Source organism: Capricornis sumatraensis, chromosome 2 (assembly GCF_032405125.1).
Source record: "Capricornis sumatraensis isolate serow.1 chromosome 2, serow.2, whole genome shotgun sequence".
Classification (NCBI taxonomy): Eukaryota; Metazoa; Chordata; class Mammalia; order Artiodactyla; family Bovidae; genus Capricornis; species Capricornis sumatraensis.
In genome coordinates this window covers 95750719-95765388 of record NC_091070.1, presented here as the reverse complement: position 1 = coordinate 95765388, position 14670 = coordinate 95750719, and the positions used below count along the sequence as shown (strand labels likewise).

Here is a 14670-nt window from a genome sequence, read left to right as displayed (position 1 = left end):
AGAAAAAGCACTTTACCTTGTGCAAGATACCATCAGCTGACTTCAGCCATACCGTGTTGGAGGCAACCCGAAGAGAGAGTTATGTGCTTATGGTGTGAGTCATTTCACTGCATTTCCCTCGATGACGGGCGCCTGAGAGTGAGCAGAAATGTGGGGCTCAGGGCCCAGCGCTGTTTCTGGGGTGACCTAGCTCTGGAGGCCTCCACAGAGTGAGAAACTTGCCAGGGTGTATGGATCTGGAGTTAAAGGTAAACACAATTCCATCATGCTGGCTCCTGTGTACGTCGAGCAGTGCTAGTGTGTGTGCTCAGTCGTGGCTGACTCTTGGCGACCCCACTGCAGCCCGCCAGGCTCCTTTGTCCGTGGGATTCTCCAGGCAAGAGCACTGGAGGAGGTTGCCACTTCCTCCTCCAGGGATCTTCCCAACCCAGGGGTCAAAGCCCTCTTGCTGTGCGTTGGCAGGCAGATTCTTTACCACTGGTGCCACGTGGATGTATGAGTCAGCTGTTAATACCTCAGCTGATTCCTGACCTGAGAAGCTGGAGGAAAGCCTGTCTGTCCAGGGCTCTTCCCAGGCAGCATTTTCTGAAAGGATATTTAAGAGTAATCTTACCTGTCTGTAACTTTCTTCTTTTCAGCTGACTTCTGAATCTAATCCTGAGGTCAGTTACGGCTTGTGTGCCTGAGATGGGACCCCTTTCCCAGCACATCTTGGAGGTGTGTGCTGGGACAGAGAGGTGGAAGGAGGCGGACTTGAGTTGATCTAAATGCATCTTCCCCGGTTCCTAGTCCAGCTTTCATTGAAAAGGCTCTGTGTGGCTCAGGTTGATTATATCCCACCACTAAACGATACCCTGTGGTCATCATAAAAACAAAGCTTGAAGCAGTGTAACTTCCTGGAAAGGGCTTAGTTTAGGGAGTCAGACAAATCTGGATTTTAAATCCATGTGGCCTACATGATCTTCCTGGGCCTTAGTTTCCTCGTCTGTAAAACAGGGATAGCAGTATCTAGTTCAGAGTGCAGTAGTGGAATTAAATAATATATGTAGAATGGTGGTTAACAAAGTGCTTGGCACATAGTAGGAGCCTAATAATTAGCATGATATTTATGAAATATTTATTGAGTACTAGCTATGTACTGGAGAAGGCAATGGCACCCCACTCCAGTACTCTTGCCTGGAAAATCTCATGGATGGAGGAGCCTAGTAGGCTGCGCCATGGGGTCACTAAGAGTCGGACACGACTGAGCAACTTCACTTTCATGCATTGGAGAAGGAAATGGCAACCCACTCCAGTGTTCTTGCCTGGAGAATCCCAGGGACGGGGGAGCCTGGTAGGCTGCCGTCTCTGGGGTCACACAGAGTCGAACACAATTGAAGCGACTTAGCAGCAGCAGCTATGTACTGGGCTTACCAGGTGGCTAAGTGGTAAAGAATCTGCCTTTCATTAAAGGTTCAGAAGATGCAAGTTCAATCCCTGAGTCGGGAATATACCCTGAAAAAGAAAACAGCAACCCTCTCCAGTATTCTTAATCTTATTTGTGTCGTGGATGCCTTTGGCCAGCTCTTGTATCTATGGACCATTTCTCAGAATTTTTTTTTTTTTTTCCCAGAATGATGTTTTTAATCATACCAAAAAAAATTTATAAGGTTACAAAGAAAACCAATTATATTGAAATACACTTCCCAAAATGTTAAAAAACAATTTATGTTGGTGATGTATGTTTCACTGGGGCTTCCCAGGTGGTGCTAGAGGTAAAGAACCCTCCTGGCAATGCAGGAGACACCGGAGACCTGGGTTCGATCTCTGGTTTGGGAAGATCCCCAGGAGGAGGGCATGGCAACCCACTCCAGGATTTTTGCCTGGAGAACCCTATGGACAGAGGAACCTGGTGGGCTACAGTCCGTAGGGTTGCAAAGAACTGGACACCACTCAGGTGACTTACTATGCGTATGTTTCGTTATTAATGTGTCAAATGAGATCTACCATCATTTTGAAGAGATGATGAGTCTCACTAACATTTTGACATATTGGCAACTATAATGAGTTATAAAAAACTTCTGTCAAAAATGTGACTAACACTATTGTGGTTTGTTGGTTGCCTTATAATAAAAGGAAATATCAGAATTTCAGTTAAAGGTGAGTAAAAATAGATATTCTTTATTCATCCCAAGTTCAAGGGCCCCTTGCTTTCCTTCTCTGGTTAGGAACCCCTGCGTGGGAAATGCCAAGCAGAGGAATAAATGGAGTTCTGAACCATTTTATTACTTTTCCTGGGACAGGTATTTTGGACTCCAACTAAAATCCAATTACAGTTCTAGGACCTGGTGGAATTCTACTAAAAATTCCTTTTGCTTTATTCAGAGTAAGAAGGAGTAAGTTTTACCCTAATCTAATCTATTTGTGGAGACCTACATTTCTTTGGGAGAAGACTCTTGAGAGTCCCTTGGACTGCAAGGAGATCCAACCAGTCCATTCTAAAGGAGATCAGTCCTGGGTATTCATTGGAAGGACTGATGCTGAAGCTGAAACTCCCAATACTTTGGCCAACTCATGCGAAAAGTTGACTCATTGAAAAGACCCTGATGCTGGGAGGGATTGTGGGCAGAAGGAGAAGGGGACGACAGAGAATGAAATGGCTGGATGGCATCACCAACTCGATGGACATGAGTTTGAGTAAACTCCAGGAGTTGGTGATGGACAGGGAGGCCTGGAGTGCTGCAGTTCATGGGGTCGCAAAGAGTCGGACACGACTGAGTGACTGAATTGAACTAAACATTTCATGAAGGACTTAAAGGTATGTTGGGTTGAGGATTTGCATAAAATACTCATTTCTCCCAATGCAGTTAAATGGATGCTCTTTCAGAAGATGTTCTTGCTTGCAAAGATGATCATAAAGTCATGACTATTCCCATATGGAAGAAAATTTGTTACATGAAGAAGCTAGAAGGTTTAGGACCCCTTTGGGGGCAATTTTCTTGAGGAAGCTTCTAACTGAGCCCAAGAAAGAAAGTATTCTTTGAGGATGAGAGTGATGGGGAGGCTTCTTGGAATAAAGAGATAAACCAGAGTTAAAGGGGAAGGCTGGAATTAGGTAAGCGATGGGAGGGGTGTTAACAGGACTGGGTAGCTCAGTAGCTTTGGCCCAAGGGAAGGAATGTGGGGAGGTGAGCCTAGATAGGTCACCAGAGTCCATTTCGATGAACCTTCACTGATACGGCAGGGATGTGGGATGTTATTGGCAGAGAGGAGTCACTGAAGTCTTCATAGGAATCAGATAAAGATGTTTCTGATCTAAGAATATCAACATGACCACAATGTTCTGGGTAAGTTTAGGGTAGGAAGAAATTGTGGGCAGTCGTTATAGGATGAGATGGCAAAGCTGAGTGAAGAAAATTATACCTATCCTAACCGCCTGTAATTTCCTAAGGATGATTCATCTGGAGAACTTATTAATTATTGCTGATCATCACGATTTTCATCCGCGAGTGGTCACCCCAGTAGGGCTGGCATCTGATAAGGAATTGATAATTTAAAAAATAGCTCCGTATGATTTTATATCCAGATAGCTTGAGAAGTGCTCCCTGGGAATGTCTGGCTGATGAGATGTGAAATTGCATGGGATAGTGTCAAAGCAAAAGCTGCACGTGACCAAGTGAAGCAGGCAAAGTGGAGTGTATACCATGTTGTCACAGAGAAGGAGAGCCAGAACTCAGCCTGAACTCAACTCCACTGAAATAGATGTGGGAGTGAAATATTACAGAGTTTTAGGGGCGAGATCCATGGGATGTGTTGAGCACATTGAGTAATTCCAAAGCTTGCAAATCTCTGTGATTAGGCTACCTGTGTTAACTAACTGGCGCTCACTACTCCGCCAATGAGTGAGTTAGGCTTCTACCTTCTCTCAGAGACTGGCAAATGGGTGCCTGGTCCTTCTGGAGCTGATAACATTTCAAAGGGATAGTTCATAGTCCTTGAGAAAGACCTTCTGGGCTTGTAAAACTGGCCGTAGGAGGCTGGGAAAAGATTTACATCTCAATGGAGTAGAGAAAGAATTCACAATGACACATTTTCTGAAGAAAGGATGTAAGAGAGGTCAGGGCATAGAGTCAGAAGAAGGCGGAAGTTTAGTCAGACTGAGGTGAACATTATGCTCCTCTCGGTCGTTACTGCTATTACTATTGCTGTCTTTCGGGTAGTGTCTACCTGACTCACTGGAAAAAACCCTGATGCTGGGAAAAAATTGAAGGCAGAAGAGGGCTCAGAGGATGAGATGGTTGGATGGCATCACTGATTCAATGGGCACGAACTTGGGCAAGCTCCAGGAGATGGCGAGGGACAGAGAAACCTGGCGTGCTGCAGTCCATGGGGTTGCCAAGAGTTGGACACGACCTGGTGACTAAACAGCAATAACTACCTGATACAGAATGGAAAGGAAGAGTCAATGTTAGGAATGTTAGGAAAGAAAAGTCAACGTGACTTCTAACCTACCTTGGGAGCTGGAGAGAGGATACAAAAGAGTAGACAGTCCACATCTAGTGGCCCTAGGCATGGGAGAAACAGAGGTGTTGGTGGCACTGGGATTTCTGGTTGGCAGGCAGAGCGGTGGTATGGATGGACTGGTCATAACTGAGCATAACCCGCAGGTCCTTTGTTAGAAACAGCGCCCTGCTCCCAGCATGGGTGGTTGACGAGAGAGGCGGGAGCCGCATGGTCCTTTCTGGCAGAACACTGCAGAGAAGCTCAGAGGGTGGATTTGCCATTGGCACCGTGTGTTAGGGTCACCTAAGACGCACGTGTGTGTGCACACACACAGACACACACGTGTGCCTGCAGAGACGTCTTGTACATATATTGAAGTATTTCAATAAGTAAATTACAGGCATGTAAACAGCTGAGTTGTATGGAAAACTGATTGCTTCCATTTACCCCAAGTTGTGTTAGAAATATGTCAGAAAACTTGAGTGAGAAAGTTGGGGCTTTTGGAGGCAACCCGGGCAACGATTTCAGAAGATGTGATAATGAAACCATGGGAGCAGAGATGTTCGCAAAGTTACTGAGGATGTGTGTATGATGTTAACACATCTTACTGTTTTTCAAGGAAGTAAGTGTAAGTGAGGGAAGACCCAGGTCTAAGAATTTCTAGTCCTCTTGAGCAGGAGTGGATGGCCCCAGGGTTGCCTGCTCCTGCAAGATCTGTGATGCTCAAAACTGTCAAAGGTACTTTGCTCATTGAACACCAGGCCAGAAAGACGTCAGTAAAGCATTCTGGAGAAGTCAGATGCAGGATTTAAGAGTGAGTGGTAAATAAAAATTAAGAGCCAGGAAAGCAATGGTTTTTCCAGTAAGTCTGGCTTTGAGAACAGCATAAGATGGTAGGGAGAGAGCAGGAAAGTCACAGGGTTAAGTTACTTGGAATATGTGATGTTAATGTGTTTTTATTTTTTCCACTTACTTCTCTGTAGTGATCAGAAATGAGTGAACAATCAGGAAAAACCAATTCCACGCAAGAGAGACCTGCAGGTCAAAGTTCTGAGAAAAACTGTCAGATTGGACAGAAGCAACTGGTATGGCACATGGATACTATGATTCCGTGGTATCTGGGGAGTTCTCAGCGTGTGGAGTCTCTGAGTTGCCTTGGATTTGGGTGGGAAGGTGGCCCCATCAGGATTCCACGGGCAAGATCTCTGCTCTCTCATCTATATCCTGCTCACTGCCAGGCTGCTCTCATCTCACCTGTCCCCTCTGTGCCTCTCAGTTCCCAGTGTCCTGTGCAGTAAAGTCCTACCCTTGGAATAGAATAATTGTAGAGAATATGGTCAAGTATTTTCATTTAACAAATCCTTGTGTTTTTTCCCCATGATATGCTATCCTGGCTCTAAAACTTGGCCCATGTTAACACACCTAACCCTTAACACAAGATACTATTAATCCATTATGCAAAAGGAGAAACTGAGTCTTAGAAGTAGGAATGTTCTTAAAGCACCCCAGTAAGAGTGGCAGAGCCAGGGTTTGAGCAGAGACATCTAATTCTTTGTTGTGCTACGGAGAATAGTAGATCATGCTGAGCTGTGTTTATTGCACACCTGTACCTAAATATGGAGAAGGCAGGGGCACCCCACCCCAGTGCTCTTGCCTGGAAAATCCCATGGATGGAGGAGCCTGGTAGGCTGCGGTCCATGAGGTCACTAAGAGTCGGACACGACTGAGCGACTTCACTTTCACTTTCATGCATTGAAGAAGGAAATGGCAGCCCACTCCAGTGTTCTTGCCTGGAGAATCCCAGGGACAGGGGAGCCTGGTGGGCTGCCATCTATGGGGTCACACAGAGTGAGACATGACTGAAGCTACTTAGCAGCAGCAGCAGCAGCAGCAGCAGCAGCAGCAGCATCATACCTAAGTATAGAATTGTTTCCGTAGGTTGCTTGTAAAAGAAAGTCATACAAACCAACCAAAATGAAATTGAAAGAAACATGCCCATATTATTTTAGAGTGACTAGACTATTTCTTAAAAAAAGCCTGAGGTTCTGTTACTAATTTGTTACATTGAAAGCTTCCCCTTGGTTTAGAAATGTCTTTTCATATATGTATTAGCCTGAGTGTTTTGGGGCAACTCAGATTACTTTCTTCTAACAACTTTTGAAAGCATTGCCTTCCCTCCTGGTAATGTGTGCTGCATGATCAGAACTAGTTCTCAGGATTGATTGAAGCACATTTATTACTTTCCTTTCCAGTTGTTGTTGTTTAGTCAGTAAGTCGTGTCTGACTTTGATCCATGGACTGTAGCCCGCCAGGCTCCTCTGTCCATGGGATTCTGCAGGCAAGAATGCTGGAATAGGTATCTGTCCCCTTCTCCGGGGGATCTTCCCAATCCAAGGATCAAACCCATGTTTTCTTCATTGCAGGCAGATTCTGTTCCTGCTGAGCCACCAGGGAAGCCTCAATTTCAAATAACGTGTTTGTGTTAGTCAGTCATGTCTGACTCTTTGTGACTCCATGAACTGTAGCCTCCCAGGCTTCTCTGTCCATGGGATTTCCCAGGCAAGAATACTAGAGTGGGTTCCCATTTCCTTCTCCAGTTCAAATTATAAATATCCCCAAACAGGTATTTTGAAAATTTCCACTAACACGCTAGAAAGTCATTCAAGCAAGAGTTTTCTTCTTGCCACTTGGCTTTGACTGAGAGAGGATCCCTCAGGTGGCTATATTCTACTTCGGTATCCTGGGCAGTGAGTTCGGAGACATGCCTAGAGCAGCAGTCCCCAACCCTTTTGGGACTCAGGACTGATTTCATGGAAGACAATTTATCCATGGACTGAGGCGGGAGGCGGGACTGGTTACAGGATGATTCGAGTGCATTACACTTACGGTGTACTTTATTTCTGTTACTAATGACATCAGCTTCACTTCAGATCATCGGGTATTAGACGCCAGATGCTGAGTGCCACTCTGCTGAGCTTGGGGATGGACTTTATTTCTGTTACTAATGACATCAGCTTCACTTCAGATCATCGGGTATTAGACGCCAGATGCTGAGTGCCACTCTGCTGAGCTTGGGGATGGAGGGCTCTGGGTGCTGTGCTCTCACTGTTCTGGACACTTTGCCTGGGGGAAGGGCTTTTACTTCATCCCCACCAGTTTTGTGACGCCAAGGGGTGTTTTCCAGGTTTAAATGAAATTCTTCTGTTCCCCCTTCTTTTTTATTTTTCAATTATATGTAGCTTTACACTATGTATTTGTTTATTCAGAAAGAATGACCTAATATGAAAAATTTTACGTCATCTTTTGAAACTAATCAGATTAAACTTTATTTCTCTAGGTAAAAGAGCTGAACTGTCATGCTGATATGGTAAAAGTTACAGAAACTTCATCTTGATGCAATGTAAAACAGATAAAACTATCAGATTCTTACTACTAATACATTTTATTTGTTTCATAGCAACAGATAGAGCGGCAGTTAAAATGCTTGGCATTTCAAAATCCTGGACCACAGGTGGCTGACTTTAATCCTGAAACAAGGCAGCAAAAAAAGAAAGCACGAATGTCGAAGATGAATGAGTATTTTTCTGTAAACTCCAAGTAAGATCAAGATTTATTATATTTGATCTGTGGGATTATAAAATGCGTGAGTTTTCCTTGACAAAGTAATTACAGGTTGTCTCTGTTTTATGATTTAAAAATGTATTTTCCGTGTTCACTTCAGTAGCATGTATACTAAAAATGTATTTTCTAAAGTACAATATCACCCCATATGTCTGGAAGTTAGCAATTTCAAGAAATAGCCTGTAATCCCCAATTAGGCATCAATGTTTTAAAAACATGCTTCAGAATTTCTTGCACTGGAGTAATAGATGTAGTATGAAAGATGATTAAAATTAAGACAGTTATATAATTATGAAGGGCTTCCCAGGCGGTGCTGTTTGTAGAGAACCTGCCTGCCCGTGCAGGAGTCTCAAGAGACCTGGGTTCAACCCCTGAGTCAGGAAGATCCCCTGAAGGAGGGCATGGCAACCCACTCCAGTATTCTCGCCTGGAGAATCCCACGGACAGAGGAGCCTGGTGGGCTACAGTCTTGAGGCTTGCAGAGAGCTGGGCATGACTGAAGTGACTAAGCACATACATGTCATGCAGCCTCTAGGTGGTGGTTCAGGGGCTCCAAAGAACTCTGGTCCTGTGCATCTTGGTGCAGGAAGAATTCAGTGAGAGGCAAAGTGGTAGGTAAGAAGTGATGCATTAGAATAGGATGCTTGGAAGGGTTGTGGGCAGGCGAGAGGGTGCCAGGCCCCGAGAACTTAGTGGGCTACTGTTTTATAATGAAAGGAAAGTGAGGAGGTAAGCCGCCTTCTTGCTCTTTCTTGGCTGTCCCGTCTGCTCCTCCTCCAGGCTGGGCAGGGGAGTTCTCTTGTCCCCACAGAGTCAAGCCAGGACTGTCGTGGCACTATGGAAGGCTATTTCAGGCCTCATGCAGTGAGGGCCTTCCATCTGGAAATGCCATCTTTCCATGACTCATTGTTTTCCGTGTGTCCGGAGAGCACGTCCTAGGGATCAGTAGCCTCCCGGGCTCCCTGGGCAGGGTGTGGGTCTCGGCCACCACTGTTTATTGTTTGGGGGCATGCCTCATGCTCTTGTTACATGGTGCTATTGCTAAGCAAGCCTGCTCGGTTTTGTGGGGAAGCCAGCCTGCTTTCTTCAGTGATCATTAACTTATAGGGGTCTTCCATACTTCTTTCTTCATTACAGTCCTCTAGTGGGGTTGACAGTTTAATCACTTACTTTGTCCCTTTACTCCGTCCCTTTCAATTGGGAGAAATAATATACCCATAGGAATGAATTCAAGTATCAGAAGGGCACAGAAGTATCATAAATTCAATTATTGCTAGCACATCAGAGGCATAAATTAAGAAGACCATAAAGAAAAAGATTGATATATTTGACTGCATTAAAATTAAGAGTTAATGCCATTTGCAAGATACCTTAAAAATAGTGAGAGAGATATCACACGGTAGAAGAAGTTATTTCTGAAAGAAAATATAACCATCCTAAGAGAAAAATGAACCAAACAGTGTATAGGTATTTATTTCATAGAAGAAAAGGCTTTCTCAGCCAGTAAAGGAGCTGCCTGCAATGCAGGAGACCCCAGTTCGATTCCTGGGTTAGAAAGATCCCCTGGAGAAGGGATAGGTTACCCACTGCTGTATTCCTGGGCTTCCCTGGTGGCTCAGTTGACAAAGAATCTGCCTGCTATGCCGGAGACCTGGGTTTGATCCCTGGGTTGGGAAGATCCCCTGGAGGAGGGCATGGCAACCCACTCCAATATTCTTGCCTGGAGAATTCCCATGGCACAGGAGATTGGTGGGCTACAGCCCACAGGGTCACAAAGAGTCTGACACGACTGAGAAACTAGACACACACACACACACGAAAAGGCTAGTGAACACTCAGGATGCTGAAGCCTCTTTATTGGTACTGTATGGGAAGCGTTGCACTGCCCAGGTGGGTAAAGAGTTTAGTCTTCTGATACCACTGCTGATGAAGCCATGGGACATGAAAAAGTGTAAAATAGGACAGCCACTATTTTAAAATAACTTGTATTGCTGCATGTGTACCTTACAACCTAACACCTCCACTCCTGGGTGTATATCCTGGAAAAGCCCATACATGCACAACAGGATACATGTTCAACAAACTCATCTCTGCAATAGCAAAGAAAATAAAGCAGTAATAGTCCAAATACCTATCCATTATGGAAGAGATAAGTAGCTGGTATAGTTGTACAGTGGAATACATATAGACGTAGAAATATTTGAACATAGCTACATGTGCTACCATGGATAAATCTTAAATCATGATATAGAATTCAAAAAGAAAATTACAGAAGAGGAAATGCAGACTTCTTGGAGATACATACACATATGGCATCAGTCAGTCAGTTCAGTTGCTCAGTCGTGAACTCTGCACCCCCATGGACTGCAGCACGCCAGGCCTCTGTGTCCATCACCAACTCCCAGAGCTTGCTCAAACTCATGTCCATTCAGTTGGTGATGCCATCCCACCATCTCATCACCCTCTGTCGTCCCCTTCTCCTGCCTTCAACCTTTGCCAGCATCAGGGTCTTTTCCAATGAGTCAGTTATTCGCATGGCCAAAGTATTGGGAGTTTCAGCTTCAGCATCAGTCCTTCCAATGAATATTCAGGACTGATTTCCTTTAGGATGGACTGGTTGGATCTCCTTGCAGTCCAAGGAACTCTCAAGAGTCTTCTCCAACACCACAGTTCAAAAGCATCAATTCTTCTGCACTCAGCTTTCTTTATAGTCCAACTCTCACATCCATACATGACTGCTAGAAAAACCATAGTTTTGATTGGATGGACCTTTGTTGGCAAAGTAATGTCTTTGCTATTTAATATACTGTCTAGGTTGATAATAACTTTTCTTCCAAGGAGCAAGCGTCTTTTAATTTCATGGCTACAGTCACCATCTGCAATGATTTTGAAGCCCAGAAAAATAAAATCAGCCACTGTTTCCCCATCTATTTGCCATGAAGTGATGGGACCGGATGCCATGATCTTAGTTTTCTGAATGTTGCATCTGAATGATGCATATGGCATCACAAAAAGTAAAACAAGGAGATGAGATTCCTTTTGGCCAAGTGGAGGGATGCAGCCGGTGGGGCATGAAGATGTCGAAGACGCAACACTACTTCATTAAGCTGGGCAGTGGGCACGTGTGTTTAATTGATCTACGCATGTGTGTCTTGTACAATTTTGTACCTATGATAGCTTTGACTCTTACAGTGGATAGCGTCGGTGGGCAGGCAACTAGGATCCGTCTGACGTCTGCGTTGTGGTGGGGAGTATTTGGGTGAAGGCACAGGGAGGACAGAGGCTGAGCTGGGCTCTCTGCCGGCTGCGTGACTCCCCATCCCTGTCGTTCCCATAATAGAGTCTCCATCTCCTTGGCTGCTGACACCTGCGTTTCCTGTTGGGGGTAGGCGCTTTCATCCCTCAGATGAAATGCTTCCAGTGTAAGTCCTCATTGGGAGGCTGTCCTGCTAAATTGAGATGATCAGGCAAATCTGAGTAGTGACCCTTGACCTTCTCCGCTAACAGGAAGGGGAGGTAATGCTTGGGGACCATGGGTGCAGAAGGTCAGAGTTTCACAGCCTTGTCTGACTTCAGCTGGGAATAATGGATACAGGCCCTACATAGGTACTTCTGTCATTCTCAGAGTTTCAAGCGGCTCCATATTGAAGGATTTATTTCAGAACGGTTTGGTTTTGAGAGGGTGGCAGAGTCCTGGTGGAAGGCTTTTGCTTCCTGGACTCGTAGAGGCTGAAGGCATCAAGCGGATGCAAATCGCGAGGTAGATCTCTAGTGTTCTCCACTCATAGAATTTCCTGCCTCCACACTGGGTGAAAGACGGAAGGAGACAGGGACAGAAGCCATGGCCTCAGGAGACCGTTAGCAGAGGAGTCTTCAGTTTGCCTGTTTTTGTTCTTAGTAATGTCAGAATAGTAACTAACAGTTCTGATGCTTATCTTGAGTCATTTGAAATGTGAGTGTGTTCACTACAGTTGCTTTTTCTTTTTTTCTGCTGCTGCTAAGTCACTTCAGTTGTGTCCAACTCTGTGCGACCCCATAGACGGCAGCCCACCAGGCTCCCCCGTCCCTGGGATTCTCCAGGCAAGAACACTGGAGTGGGTTGCCATTTCCTTCTCCAGTGCATGAAAGTGAAAGGTGAAAGTGAAGTCACTCAGTCGTGTCCTACTCTTTGCGACCCCATGGACTGCAGCCCACCAGGCTCCTCCATCCATGGGATTTTCCAGGCAAGAGTACTGGAGTGGGGTGCCACTGCCTTCTATTTATTTCTGGCTGCACCGGGCCTTTGCTGCAACACATGGGCTTTCTCTGGTCGCAGCGAGCGGGGGCTGCTCTCCAGCTGCGGTGCACGGGCCTCTCACGGCAGTGCCTTCTCTCGTTGCGGAGCACAGGCGCTACGGTGCTCAGGCCTCGGTCGTTGTGACTGCCAGGCTTCGTTGCCCCACAGTGTGTAGGATCTTAGTTCCTAGACCAGGGATCAAACCTGGGTCCCCTGCACTGGCAGGCAGATTCCTGACTACTGGACCACCAGGGAAGTCCTTCTTCCTTTTTTGTAAAAGTTGGCCACTATTTTAAAAGTCTTTTATCTGATGTACTTATTTATTTGGGGCTATATCGGGCCTTGGTTGCTGTGCGGGCTTTTCTCTAGCTGTGGCACTTGGGCTCCGTAGCTGCGGCTCACAGGCTTGAGAGCACAGGCTCAGTGACCGTGGCGCACCATCTTAGTTCCATGATGGGGAATCTTGCCGCATCAGGAAAGGAACCCTGTCTCCTGCGTTGGCAGGCAGATTCTTTACCACTGAGCCACCAGGTGAAGCCCAGTTTTAGGTGTATGGAATGCTTCTTGTTAAGAAAGAAAAAAAAAAAGAATGTAGTAGAAAAAAATCCCGTTAAGAATGGTTACATTTCTAAGTGAAGTTTTGTAGAAGGAAGCTTTCAATCAGCTGCTCCTCACAATTGGCTGCAGTTGGCTGTCACGCCCTTCCAGCGTGCTGGAAGGATGGCGCATCACTCTGAGTGACGGCCTGACTGTGCTGATCAGGGAACGTATGACTGAATTTCCCAGGCCATACTGCCTGAGTTGGTGATGGACAGGGAAGCCTGGCGTGCTGCAATTCATGGGGTCGCAAAGAGTCGGACACGACTGAGCGACTGAACGGAACTGAACTGAAAGTTCCGAAATGTGGCTGGGTCATCTTCAGGGTTCTGCTTCTTCAGAACAAAGGGAGCTTATTTTGGCAGATGGCTAGCGGCATTCTCTTCCTCTGCAGAGTCATGAAGAAGTATGACAAAAGCGGCAGGCTCATCTGCAACGACGCGGACCTGTGCGACTGCTTGGAGAAGAACTGCCTGGGCTGCTTCTACCCGTGCCCCAAGTGCAACTCCAACAAGTGCGGGCCCGAGTGCCGCTGCAACCGCCGCTGGGTCTACGACGCCATCGTCACCGAGACCGGGGAGGTCATCAGCGCGCAGCCGTTTGACATCCCCGACTAGGACGCAGCCCTGCAGGCTGATCGCTTTTCTCTTCTTTGCATTTAAGCCAGCTTCTGTCTCCTGGGTGAATTTTAGGACCGGGGGACACAGTGTTTAAAAATGTAACTTAAGACTCCTGTTCTCCCGAAGCCACAGAGCGGTGTGGAACCGCCCCAACCTTCCTGCTCTGATGTCTCAGATTCCTCCCCTGGTAACCCGGGAGCGAGGCCAGGGGTGGTTATTAGTACCAGCACCTCCATCACTACTCTGCTCTCAGATTAAAAGTCCCTTTCCCCTTTGCTGGGATCTTAGAAGAGGGAGTGTGAGGATTTTCAGAATTCTGTAGCTGAGAGCTTGTCTTGACATAGAACGTAGAGTCATACATTCATAATAGTTATGCTTAGGCTCTTAGCCATCGCCAGTTCTAGATCAGAACTGCTCTTTGGATTGATATGGCACTGCACACCCGTAGTCTCATTTTTTGTTGTTACTGTTTTAATAATACTAAAATTTGTTAATACTTGGCAATGTTCGTATTAAAAATTTGTATTTTACATGGAAACAGGACTTGAATATCCTAAAAGTCAGTAGTTTACATTGTTTTTTCTTTTCAGGATCAGTATTTCAGAATATTTTTTCAAACGGAGAAAAGTTACTGGACAAAAGCATATTGTGTGTTGGCTAACTGAGTGGTTGATATCTGACTGACTAGATACATGATGTGGGTTTTTTCAGTTCTGATACATGGTAGGAGGTTTATAGAGACTTGGACTCAGCTTGCTTTGAATTCGTCTTTCTGACGCCTGTTTACTGACTCAGTGGTTCTCACCCTCAGTGTGCATCAGAATCGCCTGGAAGCTGGGTTATATGGTAGAGCTTTCTGCCCCACCCCCAGTTTCTCATTTGTTAGGTCTGAGGCAGAGCTCAGGAATTTGCATTCCCAGGTGAGGTTGATGCTGCTCCTGTAACCTGAAATGTTACTTTTCAGTTTTGTTTTTCTTTTCCATGCATAATCAAAAGTAGTTATTACTGCACAGTCCACATGCCCGGGAAGGTTCATGATAGTTCTGAACTTGTTACTTAACAGTAGGTTTTGGG

The 14670-nt window shown here is 45.7% G+C and overlaps 1 protein-coding gene across 1 annotated transcript; it reads left to right on the top strand.

Annotated features, from left to right (window-relative positions):
- The first annotated feature begins 5474 nt into the window (after positions 1-5474).
- ARL14EPL (ARF like GTPase 14 effector protein like) lies at positions 5475-13593 on the top strand. The gene is made up of 3 exons (XM_068991572.1): positions 5475-5567; positions 7940-8079; positions 13371-13593. Exons 1-3 carry the CDS (start codon positions 5475-5477, stop codon positions 13591-13593), a joined length of 456 nt encoding a protein of 151 aa, XP_068847673.1.
- Positions 13594-14670: the final 1077 nt, after the last annotated feature.